The 27,738-nt window shown below is 43.3% G+C and overlaps 1 protein-coding gene across 1 annotated transcript in view; it reads right to left on the bottom strand.

Annotated features, from left to right (window-relative positions):
• The window catches only part of SYNE1 (spectrin repeat containing nuclear envelope protein 1), a 2,319,318-nt gene that overhangs the window by 678,003 nt on the left and 1,613,577 nt on the right, over positions 1 to 27,738 (bottom strand). The window contains exons 97-99 of the mRNA XM_086926873.1: positions 17,841 to 18,014; positions 5,706 to 5,897; positions 4,205 to 4,252 (exon numbers count right to left, since the gene is read on the bottom strand). Of these exons, the coding sequence (XP_086782999.1) occupies positions 4,205 to 4,252; positions 5,706 to 5,897; positions 17,841 to 18,014 (414 nt within the window). The remainder of the gene's footprint in view (positions 1 to 4,204; positions 4,253 to 5,705; positions 5,898 to 17,840; positions 18,015 to 27,738) is intronic.

Raw genomic sequence — 27,738 nt, 5'->3', positions numbered from 1 at the left:
GATTATGTCGTGTTAAGGCCAGTCAGGATCATGTGCATTCAAAGTAATCTGTTCTGTCTGAGAAATGGAGTTGCGATCGGTTTTCTTTGCCACAAATGTTAAGGTTTTAAATAACTAAACAATAAATGTAAACTTGAAACTTGGACGCATGCTATATAAAAAACACACGTGTGGTTTGATGGATAATGTTCGATGTAGAACATCGGCAGTCATATATACAGTGCACATGATAAACTGACATCTCTTGGTTCGCTCGTAGAATTTAAAATTTAATATGAAAGTCTTATCACGTTTTTACAAGACTTTTGCTGTATATTTTACATGCATAACCTTTTATGACTCGGCTCATGTTTTGGCTTTTAGAGTCAAGCCAGACCCCTGGCTGGCCCTGCCTCTGCTCTCTGTGAACTTCCTGTCTTGTCCACTTTTCTGTGTACTGAGAAAAGCTTGCACCGTGGACAGCTGTGCCTGCTCAGTGTGCCTGAGGGAAGCTTGGTTTGTGGATGAGCTAAGTTTGTAGTGCTGCTGTCAGTGCCACAACTGGTTTGTTGTGGTTGAATTTGATGTTTGCACTATGTCTACCTCTGCTGGGCTCATCTGCATGTAAAGCAAGCTCACTCCACTTCCTTCTGCCGAACCTTTTTCGAGGGTGGGAAGCTTGCACCTCTGCTGGTTTTGCTGTACCCGTTCTTTGAGTGCTGTGACGTTTGATAAAATCTTCTGAGTTCCGGCTTTACAACAGTCCAAACTGTTAACTTTGTCAATGGTTGTTTAAATAGTCATTAATTTACATTTATTAGAAGGAAGTGCCATTTCTAACTGATTCAAATGTTCACAGACTACAAATCTAACCCGAGTTAGACAACACACTCAGGGCCTTCCGTGATAATCTTACAGAGCAGTCCTTAATCACACAGTGCACTCTAGTGCGAATGTCGTGATTTTAAATGGTTTAACACTTAACAATTGTATCCACTTGCCAAAATCACCAAGTCATTATATATATATATATAATACGCCAGCAAAGTGAATATCACGTTCTACGCTTGTGGATGCTATATGTTCCATGGAATAGCTGAGACCGCAGGCAGTAGGTATAGGTATGCAGGTGTACGCAGTTTGCTAACGCAACTCTATTTTCCAGCTCTTCAGTGCTGTCGGCCAGATGTTTTGGGTGGTGCCGGAGGGAGAGCGTCTTTGATTTTCGACGTCTGTGCTGTTTGTGTCCAGTTCCCCTGGTGATTAGTAGGCCCTGGTTTCTTGAAAAGTGCAAAATTTACACGTATTGAAAATTCCCCGTCAACTTAGTGGACCGCCTCCAACTGAGCTGGGTGTCACCCAAATCGCTTCTTGCTGCCTGGAAGAGCAAATCTCTTTCTCGCTTGTTTCTTCGGCCGAGTTGAGTCTCAGGATCTGGAGAGCTGTGTTTTGCTCCAAAGCGGGAAGAGGCGGAGGAGGAGGGGGGAGGAAGGTTCACCAACACGGGCCTTCCTTTTACAGGAGGATTCAGCTGCCATCTGCAGCCGGCTCCGCATGTGGTGACCCGGCTAAGAAAGTCACTGGAGCAGAAACGATCCTCCTGCCTGCTATTTTATGAGTTATATGGACTTGTAGCGGCAAGAGGGCATGCCAGGGTGTAATTTAGGAAAACACTCTCTGCACGTTGAGGACGCTGCATATGGCTGGCTACCGAGCACAAGGGGTTAATGCCATGCAGTGGCACAGATTGTGCTCAGGCCTCCCACTGCAAGGAGACCCCTTCCTCCTCCAACTATAGGAAGGCCGCAGCATATTTCCTGAAATACACCCAATAACTTGAATGCAACAATTGATCGGAAATAGAGGTAATAAGAACTTTACAAAGTTTTGGCCGTATTAAAAAAGAAACAAGTGTTTTTCCCCATACTTTTTGCAGCGGTAGACTCAACATAAAGAGCTGCAGGAACGCCGTTGGCCCACCGGCTTCACAGAACCAGCGGCAGTGAAAGCAAAACAAGCACGCCCGCGAGTGGTGCGGGTGCGTGCGCCACAGCGAAACATGTGGTTTCGATTATCGCGCCCATGTCTGAGCACGATAACTGGAACCACATGGCCTTTGGTGCGCGTAACAGACACCAATAGGCCATGGGCGGAGCAACGCGCCCGCCTTTGGCCTATTGCGTGCAGTCTTTTATAAAAAAACGCAAGCAAAGGCCAATCACGTCGCACAAAAGGAAAAGCACAAGCACAAGCGTGTGTGATTCCTAGGTCAGTGCTGAAACCCCGTTTTTCACCTACTAAATGTCTCTCACTGCGCGTGCACTGCTGCTGACTGCAACGCTTGGCGCGAGACCTAAAAGGACTAGCAGAGCCTGCTCTAAAGCATGGAATGCCTCTTTTCTGAATGTTACTTGAGTGACCAATTATACTTGTGAGAACGGACGTGAGTACCCTAAGATGCACAATCACAACCAGGCCCGGACTGGCCGTTGCGGGCACCGGGCAATCCCCCGGTGCGCCGCAAGGGCGGGGGCCGGTTTTGGGCCCAGGGGGCCGTTTTTGTTACAGGGCCGTTTTTGAAGCATAGCTGCAAAAGCGGCCCTGTAACAAAATCGGCAGAAAATCGGCCCGACAAAGAGCTCGTCGCACCCCCAGGGGGCCGAACGAGCACTTTGCCAGGGCCGGTTTTGGTTCTCAGTCCGGCCCTGATCACAACCATGACCTCGGTGAAGGTTGTTCATAAAGACATATAGCTGCTCTGAGAGGGATCATTTTTAGTCAGAAATCAAAGGTCATATCGGAAAAGTTTGTATTTAAATCAGAATGTATGCAAATATCATGCAAAGCAGCATGTATACTCCTCCTCCAATAAGGATTTTTCAAGACCAGAAAGCAAAATTAATTCTTGATATTAACTCCTCTGTCTAATAAAAAATAGTGCAGGATTGTACATAATCCTTGTGTACAATATACTACTAGAGTGAACTGTAAACTTCTGCCATCCAAAGTCATCTCAGGTGCTTTTCATTAACATTTTGCCATTTGCTTGAGCAATTCTAATATTATATGCAGCACGATCACCACTCTCCCCTCACAATTAAGGTCTGGCAAGTGGATATTATCTGTGATCAAATGGAATGTGACAGAGGCTTTCCACTGGTGAAATGGGACTTTGACTTGCCATCCTCAGCCATGTGTTCCGCGTTGAGTAGAGGTGAACGCCTATCTGCAAATCCTGTCTAACACTGACCGTTATCAGAAGTCATTTATTCACCATTTTAAAAAAAATTGACATAACGATGTATATTCTTTGACAATATAAACAGCGTGGACAAGCTCATTTGTTAAAACTTATAGACAGTGATTTAGTCAGTTAGTTATCATCGTAAATAGGTAATCCAACGAAACACATGAAGTACCCACACAAATCATCTTCAGTTTTTAGTGGCTGAAATATTTTCACAGTAAATAAGATGAGGATTTTAAAAACCTTTATGTACTTGTGCAGTGTTTCAGGTTTAAAATCTTCCTTAAGTCAGACATCCACCTTGTATTTCCTGACCACACTTGCAATTTTCTATACAGCGTTCTTGCCTCATCACATCTTCTCTTTCTATGACCATAAACTATATTCAAGAAAATATTTTTCTCAATCACATTATGCGTCCAATAAAATAACCAAAAACCATAGTTGCTTGGTGCGGATGCCAACACAGCTTTATGTCCAATGACCTATTGGCTGCATCAGTCCCGCATTTCGGAGCGTTTGTTTTGCATGATAGTCATGTGTTACTTACATGGTGTACTGGTGTATTTACAATATCTGCCACATAAACATTTACTATTTCAAAAACATAAAAAGCTAAACCTTGATTTGTATATATGAATACGCACAGCTGCAGAAAATATTGAAATATATTTCTGACTTTGAAAATTGCACGAATATTTCGTATAGAAAGTGTAGTGCTTCAAACTAAAATATTTGCTTTAACTTTCTCAAATCACATGGTTAGGTATGTTCACTGGGATCTAAGACTGCCCACAGAATCAATGGAATGTGTTAATGCACCACACCGTGTCTTGAGGAAGTGTAGAAAGCAATGTGAAATAATTGTTTTCAGAAGCACAGGAAGACACCTGATTTGCACCACACACCCAAGAGAAGGAGGAGAAAATCATACAAGGTAAAGCATAGTAAACTAAAACCAAAAACCAAACACATTACGTGTTCTGCTTTCTTGTGTGCTTTCATCTCTCCCCATGCTAGCTTAGCCTAAGAAATAAACAAGATAATAGTTATAAAACTTAACCAAATACTTTAGAAACTGTATCAAAAAGAGCAAGACGGAATATAAGGTAACAACATCACTTCACTCTGAGTATGATAAGTATTTGCTAAGGCGTCTGCAAGCTCTGTATTCAAATGTTCATACAACAACAGTATTTAACAAAGATTAAAAACCTAGAGTAGTGCTTAAACATACAAGTTAGAAAATCGTATTATAACGTCCACTGTTGTGTGACTTTCAACTAGTCAAACAATTCCTCGTTGTGTCAACAGAAATTAGATCAGAATGCTTGGAGTCCTTGAGATATAATACGGCAGCGATTTCCAATGCAAACTTTGTAATGCAAAAGGTACAATACACTTTACTTAAGTGCATGAGCAAAGCACAGTAAAACAAGCAATACAATAAAGGGGAGATGCAATTAAAAAGCTATTAAAAACATTACAATCTCTATTCCCACTCACTAGGCCATCCCAGGACCAATAGATGCATTTCTAAAGGCCCATGAATGAGAAAAAGCTCCCTGAAGTGCTTTCTAAACACACTTACACAGAGGTAACATCCACTAGGCAGATCCTCCCATTTTCTAAATGAACGTGTAGATAGTACACATGCTGGGATGATGGCAATGGTAGGAAGTGCTAGATGAGGTAGTTTTTGAGCATTAGTCACACAACTCCACCCACGAGTGATGTCATCAAGTACTTTAAAGTAATTCCAGTGAATGGACCGGGGAATGAAGGTTTATACATACTGGTAAATGTTAAACACAAAGGGCCTGATTTACAAAAGTAAACTTACACTTTTGAGTAACTTTACACTTTTTCAATATTCACAAACTACAATTTATTACTATTACCTTTATGACTGAAGAATTCTGCAGTCGTGGCGGAGAACTACACATATCAAAAGATAAGACAGGACTTTTTATGTGCGGAATTCTCCGACTCGACTGTGGAATCTCTACAGTCGTAAAGTTACTATTAATCATATTTTGTGAATACTGAAAAATGTAAACTCACTCAAAAGTGTACATGTAACTTTGTGAGTCAGGCCCAAGGCTAGCTAGAAAGACTTGGAGAGCTGCGTAAGTGTTTTTTTTTTTTTAAATTATGTTAACATTGATGAGTTTTCTCCTTTATGGTTACTTAGACTACAAGCAAGGTTATGAGAACTAGAATAGTCCCCAATATCTAGCTATAAGCAGGATACGGATGCTTTTATACTACCTCGTGCATATTGATGTCAAGCACTCACAGCATGCATTGTAAGGAATGAGTCGCTTGGAGAGAAGCATGTGGTGCGTGTCAGTGACCACGAGATATGTTTGAAACCGTTCTTAGCTGCACATGAAAGCAAAAAGTCTACAAAGAATTAACTCTGAGAAATGCAATTTTGCAGACCAAATGAGAAAGCCGTGCATGCATTTGTTCTTACCTGAATGTTGATCTGCTTGTCCTGCAGAACTCTCTGTAGCTCCAGTAAGCTGCTCTTCAGAGTTCGAAGCTTCACAGCAAGTTGCTCGGCCTCTTCCTTTGTCCGGGCTTTTCCTTCCACGAGCAAGCTCTCGTTATGCACTGAGAGCTCGGAGAGCGCCACCACCTTCCGCTCTATTTCCAGCAGCATGTTCTGCAGCACCAAAAACAAAGAAGCACAGTCAAACATTGTCAAAAAACTTGCAGCTTCAAGGCAGACTCAGCTCGGACACATAAGAATGCCTTAGCATCTACACTCATCAGAAACCCCATTGCTGCTTATAGCTTTGGGTTCAGCAGGATGTTTCAGGCACTAGGGGCCAGTTCTGTGCACTTGATTGTGGCACTTGAGGATTGTGAATAATAAGTCTCGCTGGACTGTTAACGGCAGCTGTTGAATCAAGGAAAAAGATGTTGGTGGCTTATTTGATTCTTGCAGGAATTCCACGGCTAGAAAAATGAAAACAAAACAAAAGGTAGCTCTTGGGCAATCTTGAGTGCCCAGCCACTGCTTATTTGTTGCAGATGTATGGACCACCCTCCCAGCACTTGGACAGTGATAGTTCTCTGGACGAGCAACTGTTCTCTGAACGCGCAACTGTTGTCGCTGTGTGCACCTTCTGGTGGGCATGGCAGGACACTTAGTCCCTTGGTTAATCCTCTTTAGATGGCAGAGCGACTTATAGAAGAAAATCTGTGGCTTATATACCTTTACTAACAAAAGCACCACTCAGTCACTTAATTTTTCCTTGTAGCTTCTAGCACGCTACACCTGATTTTATAAATAATAAAAACACAGCATGTATAATTTAACAAGCACGCTTCTCTGAAGTACTAAATGGCATTAAACATCAATTTCTCAAAGCAAACCTTGATTGCAAAACTGCAAAAGGACTCTCAAGAAACCTGCAGTGTTCTTATTGTCACTTCGACAGAATAGAAGGAAGCAAAATCAGTCATAAAGGTCCAGCGCTTTATGTTAAATAATGTAACATTATAAAATGAACAAGACAGAGTTGTACTTCCTTCAACAATATTTAAAAGAAAACAAACAAAATGACTTTAACAAGTAGTAAAAAAGAATCCACCTGTTCAAACTCTGGGACTCCTTTCAATATCTAAATTCCTAATAATCACAAATTTGTGGAAACATCATACTACCTTCTGGCAAACTCAGAAATTCTGACTTTGCAGTTTAAAATGAGTGAAGCTTGGGTATGCATTTGCCGTCCCTGCACCACCCCCCAACCAGCCTGTTTACTTTATGGAAGTTCATCCTGAAATACTACTATTGTGCATAGCTGGATTGGGGAAGGTAACTGGGCGGATCATAACAGGAAAAATTTTATAGATTACAAGTTCCAGAGTTACAAGCTATGAGTAATATTTCCTTACTCTGATGTGTGGTTATGCTCTACATCCACACTGTGACACTGCTTACAAATGCCCCACAGGGGAAGGTTCTATATGTCACAAATGATAAAATCCAACTCTCGTGGATAATGAATTTATTGGTCTGATAAACTGCACTATTCTAAGGTTCTGGACCATAACATGTGGATTGTGGTACTTACTGCTCAAAATCCTTATGGGACAGTAAATATCGTTCTCTTTTCGCTATTAAATTCCAACAGGCTTGACCTGCTAAAATGTAACAAAGGGTGTGGGCTTTATCACAGCAGGTATAAATAGGAGGCTGTGGTAATCTTCTCATAACTCGGAATTTTGAACAGGGTTTGGGCAGGGGATCGAAAAACTCCAGCCCACTGATAGCCAGGCCATGGGTAAGCAGATTACCAAATGATAGAAATTGATCTGAGGTCAAAAGAGATTAATTAGAACGGACTGCTTTTGACAGCATTTCCAGTCAGCCATGTTTACTGACTTTAAGACCTGTGGGCAACTTGACTTCGATGAGATAAAATGAGTACATTTCTGGGAACCAACATATGCTGTCTTGACTCTTTTATAGCGGGCATAGATCAGTGCTACGTTTGAGCTAGTGGTTTCCGGTGCTCAACACCAGCACCTAATTGACAACACCAGCACTTATGGAAGTCTGCCACATGGTGGTGCTGTGTGTCTAATTTAGAGATGAGCACAACAACAGTTGTTAATTGATTCAATATATATTACAAATGGCCCACCCCCAATCCATTCTTATAGCTTGAGTGCCCAGAATATTCTGCATTGTCACACTATAAGAATGTGATGGTTAGTAGTTGTGATGGTATTGTCATTGGCAGCACTGCCAGGGGCCATGGGGTGGAAGCTGCAGGGGGCTCCTGACGAGGGCCCTGGCACTTATTGATTTACAAATTAAGCACTGGCATAGATACAACAGCAAAAGCATTCTCACTATTTATCAAAAGGAATTATATATGGCACAATCCATAGGCTAGTTAATGTTAAAAAGATGCTGAAGAAAGTTCAGCCCATATGCCACAGTTCATAAATTGTCCTCATATCCTTGGTTCATCCAGGGCAAGACTTAAGCCACTAATTACATCCATATTTTGCAAAGTGTTCACAGTCCTATAAGCATGATGAGCAAGGAAAACTACAGTAAGAAATGCAATGAAAGATAAGACTGAAGGTTGTGCCACCTTCTCTTCGAAAAGAAATGTGCCCAGTACTGAAGCAGTCAGAGCCACAGAGCCATGTGTTCACATGCTCACTAATATGAATCTGAAGTGAGAAAATGGGAAGGCATCTGATTAATTCAAACCTTTTAAATTACTCCCATTCATGGAAAATCAGGAATATTCCAAAATGGCGATACTATATAAATTTTAAGGTGTGCCGCATTAAATAAGTGTTGGGGAATTTCATACTTCAGGATGGAAACTTAAACTGGTCAAAGTATTAGCATCATGATAAATTGCGATACTTTCACATTAAATATTTTTTTCCAATGGTTTGAGCTCAGTGGGTCGGACTACAATGGAGAGGTTTTGAAAAAACAGGTAGAATAGGTGTGTTATCTCCTAGACATAATTGGGAACTTATCACTCCCTCTCCATGCTCTCTACAGCTAGACTATTTGAACTATTCAACTCACAAGTCAAACTCATACTGTGGGGGTAACTTACAATGGAAAGTAATATTAGTGGCTACAGGCCCGCATACTTTTAAATGAGGTTTCTAAAGGACTCTGGGAGGTGTAAAGGAACAGTATTGTCAAGATAGAAGCAATAGACGGCTCTGAGACTGATAAGTATTTTCATTGATCTATGCTGATCAACCTACTGAACAGACCTACTGTGTGCTATAGAAGGGGCAGTCCACCAATTTGCATCAAACAACACGAGCAGGCAAAAGATAGGCAAACCAAGGGAGGATTATGAACAGACTGGACTCTTACAAGGTCTATACCATGCAAATCCTGGTCTCAGTGGTTAGAGGAAAACACATATTTTTTACATATGCACTAAGTAATTGAACATATAATGTTACAATGTTCACAAACGTACCAACCAAAAGCAGAGTGAATGAACAAATAAAGGCATTCATAAGCACACATATGCCAAAAGTCTTCTTAGTGATATAATTGCACAAAGGTAGGTTGAAAGGGGAGGCAGTAAACTAAAAACGGAGTCTTGATGACAATACACAAGTGATTCCACAGTTGCGGTTCATCCACAAAAGAGTCAGCCCCTTTCCATTCACACATTGCACCTCTGAAGATACTACAGTCAGAAAAGCCCCCAAAATAGTCGTAAATTACTCCAGTCAAGAGCTGGAGTAAGTCCAACAGACCCATGGCCACTCACAGGCACTGTAACACCTTCCCATAAAACATAATGGAGATAGGGTCTTAGGAGCTCATTTAAATCTAGGTGGGCAGCCTGTCCATCCCCCAGGACAAAAGGGAAAATTACTCTGTCACCCCTGACAGCACTCTGACGGCATCTAGGACTCCCATCCAAAAAGTTGCTAGCTTTCCACATTCCCAGCATGTTTGTAAGGCACAACCTTCCCAACTGAATCCCTCCAACAATTAGGGTTTACCACTAGTTTGAACCTATATAGCTTAGCAGGTGTGAAGTACAAAACGTAGTACAAAACATAGATAAACTTATAATGTACTTCCTTACTGTGATATACTGTGCTCCATTGAATATTTTTCCACAGAAATTCCCATTTCTTTGATGTCAATTCCCTCCCAACTCTTCTCTTCCACTTAGATACATATTCACATCTGTGATTCATCCTAACTCAGGGTAAAATTAAGTATAGCTGTCATACTATTCCCTTTGAGGTAGCTGTCTTGTAGAAAGATTCTCAGTCTTATTCCTTAATTCTGTTATTGATAGAGAATTGAATGAATCAATGCCTAATCTGTCCATAATGTAACCTTTCAGATTCATTGGTCTGAAAGATGTCCTTGCATTGGAGAAATTATTTTTAGTTCCCACATGGGGCATTTCCTTAAGCATTCTACAGATTCCCACAGCCCAATTATCAAAGAGTCCTGGTTTTTGGATTGGGGAAAGTCTGGTTTATTGTGGATGGGAGTAAACAGGGAGGGAAATGTTGTGAGTCACAATGTGGCAGATAATTTTGTCACAAACAGTAAGACTCATACATAAGGGCCTCAACTACTTTTGCACCCAGAGGAAATCCCACAGCAATGTAATTGTCACTGTCTCTCTGCATGTGTCAAGAGTGTGTCTGTCTCGGTTCTAGACCATTCTATCAATGCCTTCATTTGAGATGCCTAGTAGTAAATTTTTAAATCTATTAGCCCTGCTGGTTACACCTTTGTAACAGCTCTTTGACCACAATGGGCCCGGACCCAATCCAGATGGGCCAGCGCCCATTACAGATGTACCGGTTCATAGGTGAGTTTCAGCATCTCTCATTTTATCATATGAAATGTTATACCCACAAGCCCCCCAAAGGTTGGCAATTCTCATACGAAGCCCTGTAGGTGCTTGACTGGGTCAGCTAAAAAATATGACACACTAAGACTAAGACATCATTTATATTGTCTGTAAAGAAGGAAAATATGTGGCCAACTGGACAAACTGAAATGCCATGCATATCATCCACTTGACGGATGTTGGAGGTCAGTGAATCAATGAGAGACAGTGGGCAGTCCTCTCTCACAACTTGGTTCAGTGATAGCGGATTGGATCCTCATACTTTAACCAAGATCTTCATCTTGGTAGTCCGTTAATTGCCAATGATGACTTAAAGATATCTTGGACCCAACTCGATGCTCCTCAAGACCAAAGTGAAAAAGGTCAAGTCAAACCCACTTCAGCTCAGCCACCCATTTCTGTGTTTGTTACTCCAAATCCTACTAATATTGGCCATCAGAGCTATACATGTGATTCTTAACACAGCCCTGTAAGCATCATAGACACAAGCAATTGAAACCTCAACCTCCTCTTTAAGTTCAAAATATTCCTAATATGTCACACCATTTCCTGCCTCAAGATAGGATCCGTCAGGAAAGATGGGGGTAGACTCTTGCAAGAGCTCTATCGCTTGAGTCACTCAACATCTAGCAAATCAAGACTGTCTTAATATCAGAGATTGTTATCAATATGGTTGATACTGGAATGTGCTCTATGAACATGGGTAAAATATTCCCTCTTTTTTTGTTGACATCACACATAGTGCATGCTTGGTTATGTTTCTTTGTAAAGGCATTAGTCCCCCCATCCGAGTGCCTGGCCTATCAAGATTGCCGTCTAAGACCATGTTAAAGTCCCCAGTAAGTATAATCGCCCCCCCCTACAAATTTCCAAGAGTTATTTTAGGGCATTTGTTATGAAGCCACCCAGCCCCTCTGTTGCCATCATTATATATTTACCATCCAAAACGCCTTGCACTGTTAAAAATATGCCTTCTTTATCCTTTTTACTGTACAAAAGTTGAACGTGTAAGTCCTTGTCAACGAAGACAGCTATCCTATTATTTCATATTAGTATACTGGTTGAGGAGTAGAGTGTAGGGTAGTTTCTATGTTTCATTCTGTGTTGAACTGCTTGAGTAAGGTTGGCTTCTTGTATGCAAATTATTTACAGCTGAGTTCCGCATGAGGACTGCCTCCCTGCCCCCATTAGCATGTGCAAATTCAAGGCTTAACATTTAGGTATACCATTTGGATCATTCATTTGAACTTAGTAGTAGGAAAGCTCAAGACAACTCTGCAAGTTACAGCCCATCAATTAATTTGATTGCAATGAAATAACACAGTCTGACACAAGAAGATAGACCCATTTAGGTTGGAGCAAAAAGCTTATCAGCATCATCATAAAACCAAGAAAATCCAAACAGATTCAGAGACTGACAGCAGTACATGGATGAAAACATTCAGTACCAAAAAGGAATAAAACTTGAAAGATGTTAAAAAAAAATGTATTCAGCATTAATTTGGTTGAGCATGGCTCCCCAAATCCTGAACCCTAGTTTTCATCTACGAAGTCCTTTAAGAGAGTATAGACTCTATTCAGAGTATATAACATCTTGCTCTCCACATCTCAAAAGAAGGGAGTGCCCAAGAAGTGGCAATACACAGCCAAGCCACAGCAGTTGCCATGAAAATCAAATAACTAGTTTATGATGACAGACCCAATAACATCGCCACGGTTGTGATCGTAATTTCTATGCCAGTCACGTTAGTTAAAAAGGCCTCTACTCCTAAAAAGAATTGGTTCAGCATTGAACATGTAAAAACATATGAAGGAAATCATCCGAGTCTGCCCCACAACGAAATCATTTGCCATCATTAGCACCACCTCACCTCACTTTGGCATGTTTGCGGAGGTGTGGTAGAGGTTAAAGATAGTTTTAAAGTGCTGTGCCCCGAGGCTGGAAGAAATCAAGATTTGCTCGGCAATCTCTATAGTTTCCGGGAGGCTGCCACCCCCTGACCCAAAATAGTATTCTATTTAAGACTCTACTAGGTTTGCAAATCATCCTCTCTTATTTCCAAAAAACACACGTAGAGACTGCCGATCTTATCACTACCATTGATTGCTTCAATCAGAGCATTTTACCTACTATCACCTGTTGCAGTTATTTATGCAAATAATCCCAAATCTGCAAATAATTTAAAAAGTTGGTGTTGGGCAGACAGAATTTCCTGGCAAGTGCAGAGAATGTGTGTATATAATCTTTCTCATAGAAGTCCCCACAGGTTGCAATCCCCTTGAGTTTCCATCTAGCCACTATTGTGTCCCAGAAAATAGAGGGTAGTAACTGTGTTGCTGAGGTAGGAGTATAATAACCTATTCTATCAGTCTTTACATTTCTACGGGCCTATTTCCAGACTTTAAAGGCTGCCTACGGAACCTTCATGCAGGTCTTTTTGTATCGACTGCAGGTTCTGTAGCTGAGTTCTACTAAGCTTTAATGGAACTGACCTAAATTATTGCAGCACCTTGGGCAGTATGTTAATTTTTAAAAACATTACACCTTCCAACCAGCGAGAGATGTAAACATTCAATGCTATCCAGCTCTTTCTTGCCAGCATAGGGTCCCAATTAGCAGCAACTAATTCATCTAGACAAGCTCTGATTTTAATACCTAAAAGACTGCCTCCTCAGTAACTCTTGAATCATTGAAGCGGGCCTGGGTTGTGCAGATAATCTGGGGTTTACAGTATTTAATTTATTCATTTAGTTTAATTTATACCCAGAAGATTGGCCAAAACAGCAGCAAGTCGCTCTATTTCAGGCATTGCTGCAGCTCGTGCTGTAGTAACGATGGCTACGTCATCTGCATAGCCAAACACACGATAATCTTCCAGCTGGATTCAAACAGATTTAATAATCATGCTATGTTCCAACTTAATCAAAAAGGGGTTGATATGCAAAGCAAACAGTAAAGGAAAGCACAGGCACCCCTGTCTTGTCCCTCTGGAAATGAAGACTGGCTCAGATTCTAAGCCCATCACCCAGATATGGGTGACCTATACATAGATTTTACTGAGTTTAAATAAAACCATCCCACAGCCTGAGCAATGGAGCACCTTCCATAGGAACTCCCAGGAGACACGGTCTAATGCCTTCTCGGGGTCTAGGCGTCGGTTACAGCCCATCTAGAGAAACCTACAAAGGAATCCAGCCAGCGATACACAACATAAGTTACATATGTGTTTAGAAATTATTAAGAAATTACTTCAACAACCCAAAGCAAATTCAGGTATTTCCAGCAGGCATGGCAGTGTCTCCCCAAGAAAACAGTCCGACTAGCTCAGTAAGCTCTGACCTTGTGAGTGACAATTTGGGATGAAGCACTATCTCCCTCCCCTCTGCCCCCCCCCCCCCCCCCCACTCCAAAAATGTCCAACTTCTCCTCTCCCAAGTCAATTGTAAAACTATATTTACTCAACCCAATATAACAAGATATTTCAGCTTCAAAGATCCTATGGGGGTCATATCAACCAAGACACAACCAACTCCTATCTGTAGGTCAGAGTCATAAAAAAAGCAAATTGCCCCAAACCCAGCAAAACACTCTCAACTTATCAGAATGTCCAAGGGTGAACATCCCCTATAGAATCACAAGTGCACAGATCTGTCTTGTTGCTTTTTCTGTGGCATACATGGACACAAGCACAAAGGGTGCACCAGCAGACATGCCACATCCAGCCCGATAGTGGTTCCACAGATTACCTCCTGATTTGTGAGTCCTTAACACTCATCTTTCATAAAGTGTACTAGAGGACTGCCTAGTTGGATGTATGCTAGTACCAGGGACCCAGCCAGGCAACCAGACCCACTTTTAGATGCAATGCCATCTGCACATATCCAAAATTCTGCATTCTTCCAGTACAAAGGGGTGTGGAGCACTGTGAAGGCACTGATCTACTGCTGCTTCTCATCTCACAAAATAAGTGTGTGTGCTAATAAAGTCACTCTCCAATTTTTTATTTGAACATCCATCCTACCTTCTCTCAACTTTCAGAAGACTGCTGCTGCCAGCTCTCGTAAGTAGGGTGTAGGAAGATGGCTCTGTATATGGTATACCACTAGGTGGTTATAGCGTGCACAGAGTCCAAAGATTCCCCCAGACATGTGCAGGACTCAATGCAAACCCAAGGAACTCAATCTGTGGTACTGAGGTCAAGCAGTCTTAGGGATAACACAGAGGAGTGTAAGATATTTGTTATCTACACACCGATTAATAAATGACACATGACTCAAAAAGGAGATCCCTCAACCATTGTAGAGAAATAAGCTTCTTTCAAGATTTATTTTTAAGACCAAGCAAGACGTCAAAATGTAAGTACGTTTTTCAGGAAAAATACATTTCAGTTTATAATGTGGGCACTTTGTGCAATTTTCAGTCTTTGCAATGTTAACCTATGGGAGGAAAATTGCACTTTGGCAGGTATACAACTTATAGTCTTAGTTTCCAGGGCGAACAATCAGCACCAAACAAGGATCATGTAAGTAGCAAATCTGCACCTCCAGTGGCATAGGGGGGCTGGGTGGAAGGTTATGGTGTCAATGTTAACCAATAGAGAAAGGGGTTACTTGAAGAGATGCTGCTCACAGGTGAGTAAAGCGCAAATTGGTCGCCCAGTCTCCGGGGGTTAGAGTAAGTACAGGTGAGGCCACAAGGCAGCACTAATCTTACACCCTAAGCGGCACAGGGGAGGCTGGGTGCAGAGTACCAATACAGCATCGAGCCCCCAATTCAAGTCAATGGGTTAGTGAGGTTTTGCAAAAAGGCTGCAGCCTTGGGCCACTAGTCCGAACAAAGAAAACCCAAAGTTGCCTAGGTAGGTAGAGATGCTAGTGGATGTAGCGACACCATTGTTTGCACATCCCCATGCCCATGGGCTTTGGGTGCAGGGATGTTCTTAGGTGCCAGAAAAGTCTTACTGGGCAGGTCGCGGTCAGGGGGGCGTCTTCGAGTTGAGGCGGCAGGCGTCGAGGTGGAATCCAGCAGGGGTCAGCCCACAATGGACTCTTGCTCATAAGCACTGAGTAACCTTCACAGGACAGGTGGGCCACTTGGACTTAGGCTGTAGGCGTTGGGTGCAGAGGTGGGTCTGGTGGTGGTTTCGCGGCAGAGGTTTGTGTTCTTTAAAGTTGGCTTCTTCTGGACAAGTCCTCAGGAGATCTTGATCTTTGTCGAAGGCAAGCAGTCCTCCCAAGGCTTTAGAGGTCACTGGGCTGCAGGAAGGGTCATCATTTGGTGCAGGAATGTCCAGGCAGCACACAGTTGCTGTCTGCAGTCTTCTCTGCTGGTGTGAGGCTATAGTTTCCTATTCTTAGGGCATTACAAATCTGATTTCAGTGTCTGGTGAGCTACCTAAATACTAGATTATGGGGTGTTACATAGGAGTAAAAGGTAGGGACCAATGGTTTCCTTACCTGGAGTGTCTACACCCACTATTATGCCACCCTCCTGCGGGTGGGGGCCCAGCCCTAGCCCTGAGTGGATAAAACCCACCATCTTAAAGATGGTGGGCACTGAAAAATTTACTTTACTTTGCCCAAAAGTACCCGAGTAATGGAGTGGCTTCTAAGATTTCCTGTCAGTTCTCCCACCCAAAAGCGGGGGGCTGAACTGGGGGCTGACATCTGCTGCTAGCAGCAGAGGATGAGATTCCATTACAAAGGCGGCAGGCCTTTGAAGCTTCCCTGTCAAGCACTATGCTCATCCTGGGGTAGGAGGTATGACACTTCCACACAGGATGTGCTTTATTTCTTGCCACAGGGAGCTGAGGCTATCGACCCAGGGGTCTAGAAACATGTCTGGAGGTGGCAGGCTGCCTAAAACCAGTCAGAGAACACACTAGGGTTGGTAGGTTTTCAGGAGGCACATCTAAGGTGCTCTCTGAGTACATGTTTTAATAAATCCAACACTGGCATCAATGTGGGTTTATTTAGAGGAGTTGTTTGGTACCTAACACTTCTGGGTTCAGTGAAGTCATCATGGTGCTCTGGAACTAGAGTTGTCAAGTATCAAGCCCATATACTCTCGATGGCTTCCCTGGCACTTATACTATTAACGAATAGACCAACATATTTAGGGGCATATCTGCTCATGCAGATATGTCGACACCTGCGATATAGTGCACCCTGCCTTAAGGTTTGTAAGGCCTGCCAGAGGTGTGACTTACCTATACCTTAGGCAGTGCTGCTGGGTGCCATAGAGCCTTAGTAATTTTTCACGCCCCAAGGCATACAAGCTGCAGTGGTATGGCCTTGGTGATGGGTCCATAGGGGGCCATTTTCAGTGCCAATGCCCTAGGTACCAAAGGTACAATTTACAAGTGACCTACAGGGGGGCCTAAAGTTGAGCCAATTGTGGTATGGGTTTTGGGAAAGAAAACTGGTACTGGGAACCTGTTTATCAGGAACCCAGTACTCTACAGTCAAAGTTGCATCATAAGCCAGGCAAAAAGCGCTTGTGTGTGGGAGTACTGCAACAGAAAACCACTTCCTGACGCAGGGCTAGTCCAACCTCCTTTGGTAAATAGTTTTGCCACTGGATGAACACCAACAGCTTATAGGCTCCCAGATGCCATTAGGGCTGGTTGGGGAGTTACACTTACATTATGGTGCCTGTCACGTGCTTTACATGCTGCAGATGTCTCATCCAGTTCCCTGCAACACAGCAGCAGATGACATCTTGATTTTACTACCTCTCAGCCAGAGAGCATCTCCTCTGCCTGCTCATCTCTTTTAGTCACATGGGACTTTGTTAGTCGAAGCACCAGGTTCCCAGGCAAGAGAAGTTCCATTACTACATATGAAAAGTTCCGACTCACAGGAGATTATCAGGCTGAGCAGAAGCATAAATTGATAGGAGTGATAGCAGAGCCAACAGTTCCTCATCGCTTGGAGCCATGCCATGCCCCCCATCTCACTCCTCACAACAAGTCTTTTAATGTATTTGCCATACCTCCTACAGATGAATGAGCTAGCTCAATTGCCATTTTTTGTTGTTTTGACATATGAAAAGTAAAGTACTATTTGGAAATGAATGGTACGAAATATTAAAGAGAGAAAACAATGAAAACAATTGGTAACAGTCACATTCCCTGCCATGACATAAATTTTGCTGACTTTACGTAACAACATCCACTGCAGTGAGGTTGAACACTACAATCATGATTTACCTGGCAGTCCATCAGCTGTGCTTCCATGTCCATTGGCTCCTCGAACACACGTAGGGCATTGGCTAAGGTAGCTTTGGCACTCAACAGCCAGTTATCAAGCTCATCAGCCTCACTTCGATATCGCTGCAGGGCCTGCTCCTGGCGCTGCTCTTCAAGTTGTTCATTTAGTTTCTCCTAATGGCAGAAATGCACATGATGAGTTGTTTTTTGTAAGTAAAAATATGTTTTTACCATATCTGTGTTAAGCATTTGTTGGTGGTTTAGTGACATTAATGAGGAATAAATGTCTGATACCAAAATATACAATGCATGCAATAAAGTATTTGTAATGCTTCTGCTACTGCAAATACTATTACTTCTTCTAAAACGAATAACAATAATTATAATAGTAATAACAACAATGAGAATTTTAGAATAGTACTAATAATAATAATAATGAATAATAATAGTAAAGGTTAATGACAACATTATTCTCAGTGTATCATAACTGTTGACATGTTTGTGGCATTGTCTCTCAGTAACTAGCACTTGTTATTGCAGCCATCGCACTAGTACTCCAAATTTTTCAAGTAATAAAGGTTCAAGTGTCTCAATCTGAGTTTTCTTAAGATAGAGCTGTCGTTTTGAAGAGGTTTATAAGTGATATAGTTCTCACTGATTTCACCATCTCAGATGCTGAGAAAATGAGCATAGAAGAAGATGTTGATTCTTTTGTAGTTTGTACATTGCCGAAGTTAAAATGAATGTTTCTACACAAATTTTCTTATCTGGAGGTCAGTTAGCTCAGTGCTCCTGCCATTAGTTCCTTCACTGCACCTTAGCATTGTTTGCTTCCTTTTTATTCTAAAAAATATGATTCTTGTTTTCAAAGTTTTTTCCAAATATTGCAGAAATACCTGCTGTAGACTATATGCTTAAATGCTCCACACTCAAACCATTCCAGTGGTACAGACCAACTTACGTACTGAGATCCATACCTGAGGGGTAAAGTGGGTGGCACCACGAGGCATATTAAATCAAGTGGATAAATAAATCGATAACCCAGAGGAAGTAAATCTAATATCTTTACTATTATAGAACATATTATGCTTAGCATGTTTCTGCTCTCACCTTGACTACAGGAGTAGGGATTGCGGCATTTACCAGGACAAAGGTCCCTTAAATCACTACTACCACTTGTTTAATGAAACACAGATATATGAAGTCATCTAAATAAGAGGATACTTAACAAGCTGATCACAGATGTTGGTATTTTCACTTCTATACATACAACTCACAATGGTGGAATTGGCGCTGATTGACCATCTGCGAGAAAATAGATGACTTTTATCACTGATCAGTGCCCTGGACCCTACTGAGGGAAGAAGCATGTGACACTTAAAAGGGGGCATTTTAAACCCTTATCTTACAAATTTGTAATTTAGCGAGAGTGAAGGGACAAATAAAATGACAGTGCTCAGGACTACACAATTTTAACTGTAGGCCCCATTTTCCCAAACTCAATGTAGTACTAGGTAGGCAGCTTGTATCTTGGCTTATATAGACAGGCAGAAAAGACCCTGAAAAAGGCCTATCCTGTACTTATGTTGAGAACCAGGTGCAGTCCTATGATGTATCATGTTACCTTTGGCATGGAAGGTCACTGCATCCGTTTAAATGAAAGAAGTTTTGGTGAATAACATGTTCACCATTGCATCTACTCATGGGGCTTTGGATCTCTTGTTTTAATAGTATGTTTTCTGAATTCTACAGCCACTTTGGGGCCTGCCTGTTATGTTACGTAGATTTGTTGAGCGCAGTTGTTACCCATGAGGGTATCCAGGTACTTGAGCAGCTGTGTAGGTCAACCAAAGGAGATGCATGAGGTTAGTTGAAGAGCCAGGTCTTCAACTTCTTGCAGAAGTTGAGTAGTGAAAAAGAGGTCCATATTGTGTGTGTGTGTGTGTGTGTTTGTGTTGGATGTTGTCGGTGATGTAGAAAAAATAATGACTTCCAGCTCTGCTTAGGCAGATACGTGGGATATGTCCAAGAGAGAGAGACGTAGATCGCAGTAGTTGGGTGGGTGGGTAGAACCGAATGTGGTGGTTCAGGTGGACAGATCTAATGTTGTGGATGGCCTTGAATGCATGGGTGAACAATTTGGATCATTTCTGGATGGGGAGCCGGTTGAGTTCTCGTAGGTGAGACGAGATGTGGGTGTGGTGAGGGAGGTTGATGATGAGTCTGGCAGTGGCGTTCTGAATAGTCTGGAGAATTTGCGTGAGGTTGGTTGGGATTCTGACACTGAGTGTGTTGCCGTACCAGCCTGCTCGTGAAGAGGGATTGAGTGACTGTACGTCAGTTGGGTTGGTGTAGCCACTTGAAGATCTTACGTAGCATCATAGCATTCTTAGGATTAGGAATCAAGAGAGGGTTACAGCCTTCATCAATCAATCAATCAATCACAGGAATTTGTATAGCGCGCTACTCACCCGTAAGGGTCTCAAGGCTTCATCTGAGGTGCCATGGTGACTTTGGTGTCCAGAAAGAGTCCAAGGTTTCTGGCTTCTTCCAATGGGATAGGCATGGGTCCTAGTTCAACTGGCAACCGGAGGAGTACCAGGGTGAGCTCTTGTTTCTGAAGATCAGTACTTCAGTTTTGTCTGTGCTGAGCATCATGCCGTTCTTTTTCACCCAGGCCACGCTAGTCATAACGTTTATGAAGTTGTTTCTGGTGGTGTTGGCTTTGTCGGTCAGGTATAGCATGAGCTGTGTGTCAATGGCATAGGGTATTATGTCGAATCTGTGGGCTCTGATGATGTCTACAAGGGGTGCCATGTAGATGTTGAAGATGGTTGGGCTGATGGATGATCCTTGTGGGACTCTGCAGATGGATTTCTGAGGTGTATGGTGGGAGTCTGACTCTCTGTGTTGAGCTAATCATGGATCTTAATAAGATGTAGATATGGTGGGGGCATGGGTCTTTTGGGGCTCCTGAAAGGATGGACTGCTGCAATGTCCTCGCTGGTGAGTAGTGTCCAGTCAGGTAGGTAACTGTCATCGCTTGTGGTGGTGGATAGTTGGTTGACGATGTCTTCCGGGTTGGGCTGGGGGAGGAAGTTGCTGTTAACCTTTGTGATTTTGTTGTGGAAGTAGTTAGAGAGGTTGCTGCAGAGTTATTGCAGAGGTGTAAAGTGGCAAAACATTGATAATTAGATATCTTTGGATATTTAACATGAGTGCCTATACAGGCTGCATGCAGTATTAGGAATCTATGGAAACTGAGGAACCTATTTCTTTTATTAAACTTCTACAACCAAAGGCCTTTTGGTGAACTGTTGTCCATGCTAAAAAGTGATGCTATCAAAGCAGCAATCACTTTGTGACAACAAAAAAGAAGGTCTGAGAACACAGGATATTACCTACAGAATAATCCATCCTCGTAAAACGTGGCATCTTAATTAGAACCCTATAAACTATATTAATTTAATTCTAGACTCAACAATTAGGTAATGCATATTGGACTTTGCAACTAAAACATGGTAGCTGAGACAGAGGTAGACAATAGGGCAGGTCCTGTTATTTAGGCAAGTTTAAACTTCATTAGATTTTCATTTATGGTTACTGCAAGGTGGCAAACTGGAATTCACTATCAGTCCTAGAATAAAGTGAACACTGTTGGCAAGATTTGTTTGCCAGACAGACAGTGGAAGTGATAAGATTCCACCAATTTTGTAGCGCTGGGCCAGTTTGGTGCAATCCTTCAATTCCAGTGAGATAACCAGTAACTAGGGCACCTTATTGGAAACACAATATACTTTGCACCTCAGGTAAACACAGTGATAAAGAGGGCTATATATTCACCTTAGCGAGCTAGGTGAAGATCTACAAATGCTGCAATCGCCCATATCTCTTTTTTTTAATGCAATGTTTATTATTTCCACTGGTATACTGCTTCATGAACAAAACACAGTTTACACCTGATATGATCACTTTCAACAAATTAGCAATCGCTTGGATCTCTACCTGGAACTTGTCACATCTTTCATCCACTCAAGAATGGCTTTTTGAAGCATCCTACAAATTGGTGTTCCAAAGATACGCTCTGACTTTGCAGAGGATACCCAAGATGGAGATTAAAATTTGTGAACAGCCTTTTCTTGAGGCAGTCAGATGTTATTGGGTATCACTGTGTGGCACACAAACGATTATGAATGATGTATCAATAGCACAATCTTCCTTCATTCCAAACTGGAAAGTCAAAAGGCTCTTTTTAGACATTTGTATTCCTTAGGGCAGGAATAAACGCACACTCCAAATAGCAATGGAACCTTGAGACTCAGATTAAATACGATAGGACAGATTAACAAGAATAACTTCAACATGTAACTATGAAGTTGGCTTTGTATACGGTATACCACTAGGTGGTCATACCGTGCAAAGAGTTCAGGGATTCCCCAGAAGTGTACGGGGCTCAATGCAAACCCAAACTGCTCTCTCTGTGGTAGTGTGGATGGGATTCTCTAGGCCTAACACACAGGAGTGTAAGACATTTGTTGTGCACACAATGACCAATAAATAGCGCACGACTCAAAAAGGAGATCTACACCAATTTTATAAAAAATAAGTGTTGCTCAAGATTTATTTTAAGATCAAGATTTTCACATAAAAGTAAGTATGTTTTTAAATATAATTTCTTTTCTGTTTTAATAGTGGACTCTGCAATTTTCAGTCTTTGTAATGATAACGTATAGAGAAAAATAAATCATGCAGTTTTGCAGGTAAGTAGCCAACTTACAGTTCCACTCTCCAGGTTTCAGAGTCAGCAGAGGGAAAGGTTGAGGTAAGCACAGACACAGCACCACCAGCGGCACAGGGGCGGCCGGGTGCAGATGTCAAAGTTGAAGAAAAGGCCCAATGTTACCCAATGGAGATTGGGGGTGCTTGAAGACATGCTGCTTGCAGGTAAGTAAAGCAGCAGCTGAGGTCAAGATTCAGAGGTTAAAACAAGTACAGGGGGAGCCACAAGTCAGCACCAAGCATACACCACCAGCGGCACAGGTGGGCAAACACGGTGTTGGGCGCCCAATGCAAATAAATAGAAAAACCTGGTTTGGAAAAGAAGCTGCAGGCGATGAACTGTAGGTTGCACGAATTAAACCATCAGAGTGGCAGTAGATGCTAAGTTGGTTGAGCTCTCCAATGCCCAGGGGCTCTGGGTGCAGGGGTGTCTTTTGACATTGAGTGTTTCTTATCGGAGCTGACCATGGTCGGGGGGAGCCTCTGGATTCACACTGCAGGCGTCGTCATGGAGTCCAGGGGGTGTCAGTCAATGCTGGATTTGGAGTCAGGATCACTGGGGAACCTCTTCTGGATTGGTGGGCCACCTAGACACAGGCCGGAGGGGTCGGGTGCAGAGTGGTCAGGGGTCGAGGATTCGGAGGTCACTAGAGTCCTTTTGGTTCATTTCTTGTGGTCAGAGCAATATCTTTGGATATTTAAAATGAGTTCCTTTACAGGCTGCATACAGTACTAGGAATCTATGTAGTAAATGGAGGCCAGCACTTTGAGAAATAGGTCCAGGTTTTGGAGTATTATAAATAGCCCCTTTTTTAACAAAGAGGTAGGAAATGCAGTGGGTGCCCACATCACAGAGGAGGATTGGGTGCTTCAATTTGAAGCTATGTTCCATTGTCCCCCTGATTGAAGCACAAGTTACTACTTGTGTAACGATATATCTGTAAGAGACATTAGTTAGTGATAGATTCCTTACCTTAGAATATCCCCAGGCGTCAGACTTGATCCGGAAACTTTTGCGTAGCAATACCCCTGCGCGCCGGTAGGCGTCGTCTGCGGCTCCGCGTCCGTCGTCGGCGTCGTGAGCGCCGGGATGACGTCGTCGGAGTACTTAGACGGCGCCCATGCGCGCTGACGTCAGTTCCGACACACAGCTTTTCCGCGCCAGATACGCAGAGCCATGATAGAACTAACACTGGTGCCATGAAACTAGGGCCCTGAAAGGGGATGACCTTAACCCTAGATATCGGTTCGCAGAACGGGGAGGATGGGTGGGTCGGTAAGGAATCTATCACTAACTAATGTCTCTTACAGATATATCGTTACACAAGTAGTAACTTGTGCATCTGAAAGAGACACGTTAGTGATAGATTCCTTACCTTAGAATAGATACCCCAGCAATACCAACCCCGGTGGTGGGTCTGCGAACCAATATCACCACAGAAAGTCCTGGAGGACGGAACGACCAAAGAAGCCATCCCTCCGGACTTGACTGTCCAGGCAGTAGTGTCTTGCGAACGTGTGCAGCGAGGCCCACGTAGCTGCCTGGAAAATGTCCTGCAGGGGGACACCGCGGCCCAGGGCAGTTGTCGTTGCCGTGGCCCGAGTGGAGTGAGCCCGCAATCCAGCCGGGGGCTCCTTCCTTGCCATGGAGTAACATGCTTGGATACACAAGATGATCCACCGAGAGATGGTCCTCTTGTGCACAGCCTTACCCTTCTTTGCGCCCACGTAACCAACAAAGAGTTGGTCATCCACCCGGAATTGGCGTGTGCGGTCTAGGTGCACATCTGGAATACCTACATATCCACCCCTTAGATTTACCGATTTTTAATTACCGAATCGGTAAAATTCGGTAATTAAAATTCGGTAAATCTATTTTACCTACATCTGGCCCATATGTCATTTACAATGCCAATAGTTTAACTTTGGCAAATGTGACACCTATAACATTTGTAATGCAATATGTGTTGTATTTGCGTGACTTAGATGTATTGATATTACAAATAACAATGGCTTTTATTATTTTTTTTATTATTACTTAAATAAAAGTTATTGTAATTTTTAATGGCAATAGCTTAAACTTTTGTAAATAACTTTTGTGAAGATTATGTTCAGTGTATTTTATTGTGACGAAAATCCAAGAATAGAAGTGAAATATTAACATCTTTTTGTGACATTTGTAATAAAGCTTGAAACATTGAGAAAACATATTTGAACCAGTTGTTGTTGAATGATTGCACAGATTGATGCTGTGGTGGCGCTGAGTGATGTTGTGGTGGCGACGAGTGATGCTGTAGCGTTCAGTGATGGTGTGGTAGGGCATAGTGATGTTGTGGTGGTGCTGAATGATGCAGTGGTGATGCGATATATAGAGGGAGTGCAATAGATAGATAGGCAGATAGAGTGAGGGCGATAGATAGATAGGCAGGTAGATAGAGTGAGGGCGATCGATAGATAGAGTGAGGGCGATAGATAGATAGAGGGCGATAGATAGAGTGAGGGCGATACATAGACAGAGTGAGGGCGATAGATAGATAGAGTGAGGGCGATAGATAGATAGAGTGAGGGCGAAAGATAGAGGGCGATAGATAGAGTGAGTGCGATAGAAAGAGTGAGGGCGATAGAAAGAGTGAGGGCGATAGAAACAGTTAGGGCGATAGATAGATAGAGTGAGGGTGATAGATAGAGTGAGGGCGATAGATAGAGTGAGGGTGATAGATAGAGTGAGGGCGATAGAAAGAGTGAGGGCGATAGAGTGAGGGCGATAGAGTGAGAATGATAGATAGAGGGCGATAGATAGATAGACAGAAAGACAGATAAATAGATAGACAGATAGATAGAGTGAGGGCGTTAGAGAGGGGTGTAGAGAGAGAGGGGTGTATAGAGAGAGGGTGTAGAGAGAGAGGGTGTAGAGAGAGAGAGGGTGTAGAGAGAAGGTGTAGAGAGAGAAGGGTGTAGAGAGAGAAGTGTGGAGAGAGGTGTAGAGAAGGGGTTGTAGAGAGGGGGTGTAGAGAGAGAGGGGTGTAGAGAGGGGGGTGTAGAGAGGGGAGTGGAGGGAAAGGGGGGCGTAGAGAGTGGGGTGTAGAGAGAGGGGGTGTAGAGAGGGGGGTATAGAGAGGGGGGTGTAGAGAGAGGGGGATGTAGAGACAGGGGGATGTAGAGCGAGGGGGGTGTAGAGAGAGGGGGTGTAGAGAGAGGGGGAGTAGAGCGAGGGGGTGTAGAGGGAGGGGGGTGTAGAGAGAGAGGGGTGTAGAGAGGCTTGCAGGTGTTGTTTTGGGTGGGTGGGATATACGTTGTTGTGTAGGTTGGACTCTGATTCGTGAGCAGGTGGTGTAATTTGCCATGTTGGTAGTTTGTGTCTTCAAAGTAGTGTGTTTTATTGGTGGTGGTGTGGTGGAGATGGACAAGAAATCTATTTTTTATGAGAATCTTTTTTTTGTTTGTAGAGTGTGGATGGTAAGCCGTATTATTTATGTGGAACAAAGGAAAAGATAAACGTATTTTCTTAAGAGTTGCCTATGGTGGTGTTATTGTAGTTTGTGGTCTACACGCCAAAATTATCAGTACGGAATTGCTGTCTAATGTCAAATTAGAACTCGGGGCGACAGCTAGACTGGGTGGCTGGGATAAAGGAGGATGGGGGAGGGCTGAGAGGAGAAGGGGAGTGGAGATGAGGTTTGAGAGCAGTGCCCGAGAACTAAAGCGTTCAGTCTCAGGAAGAGATCTAGGCGCTCTGTGGACAAGTTGGAGGGTGCTCGAAGGGGGCTGAGATTGCAGATAGAGAGTCCGCTGTGGCATGGGTATCCCTGACATTAAGGGTGGGGGCTACGCTTCAAAGGAAGGAGAGAGTAATCCCACAGGGGCTAGAGTGTGCCCTAAGGAGGGAAGGAATGAACTCTCGGTGAGTGAGTACACAGGGAAATAAATAATGGGCACACAGTGATTGAGTACACAGGGAAGGGACGGGAGTGAGTGCATGGGATGCTTTGGTAAAGGAATCCGGCGGTAATCCCCGAGGGTGCCCTAAGCCAGAGGAGCAATGGGTGTTCTATGAACGAGATAGGGAGCTAGTGAGTACCTTTTCGGAGAGAAGGGTTAGGCGCTCTGTAGGTTGGTACAAAGGGTGGTGTTTTGGTAAGGCACGAAAAGGGCGATCCATATGGGAGAGAGATGATGCCTGTGGGGGGTGGGTGAGGGATCAGCCTGAGGAAGCGCTTGACCACTGAAGTAGACGCCTCTTGTCGAGGGAGGTGTAACTTAAGCGGTCAGGAGAGTTAATGAGCCTAGTAATTTGACCAACTGCACTGAATGTTGTGATTTTCTTTTATTTAACCTATTGCGGAAACTGGTGATAGAAACGAGTCCCAGCATGCAAAGTGCTGTCCAAAACAGCTAGGACTAGCTGTAGGTGTTCCACGTGGCAGATGCAGTGACTAATGCAAATAATGCCCCTACCCCGCAGAATGCTAAGAGGACTCCCATACCTCACAGATACTCACTGTCCTTTGGCTTATGTGTTACTCCGCCTGGGGTGATGTACACTTCAGTTCTGTATACAAAGTTTAAGACAGCATCAGAACAGACTCTTTCGAGGAGCCTCAAAGGTTATAAGAGGGGATTAGGGTACAGAGTGAGTGCTTTGCTGAGGATCAGAAGGAAACAGGGCAAATTTAAAGCGGCAGTAGGCCATGTAGCACTGCACATTGTTGAAAGGATCAGCAGAGGGGGAAAGGGTTAATGATCTCAAAATGCCGCCGGCGCCACCAAAGTAAACAGAGGCAGGCAATGTGTGAGTGCTGTAGGGGGAGTGGATTTGCAGTGCGAGGTCTCAGCTGCCTTTGTGCTTCCAGGGTGGAGAGGGCTCCGAACACGAGGAGGGAGGAGGAAAGCAAAAAAAAAAAAAACCTCTTGGCATTGCTGTGGGGGGGCGGGGCGGGAGCGCATTGCATTTAAGTCTGATGGCGTGCGCCATGTCGTGGGACGGAGGGAGCGACCTGAGCCGCATTTGACGAACTGAAAGTCACCCGCCGGCAGGGACGGGGCGGGAGCGCATTACAATGAAGTCTGATGGCGTGCGCGATGTCGTGGGAAGGAGGGAACGACCTGAGCTGCATTTGAC

The sequence above is a fragment of the Lissotriton vulgaris genome, chromosome 6, assembly GCF_964263255.1.
Source record: "Lissotriton vulgaris chromosome 6, aLisVul1.2, whole genome shotgun sequence".
NCBI lineage: Eukaryota > Metazoa > Chordata > Amphibia > Caudata > Salamandridae > Lissotriton > Lissotriton vulgaris.
The sequence above is the reverse complement of the archived record's forward strand: the minus strand, read 5'-3'. Positions and strand labels throughout refer to the sequence as shown.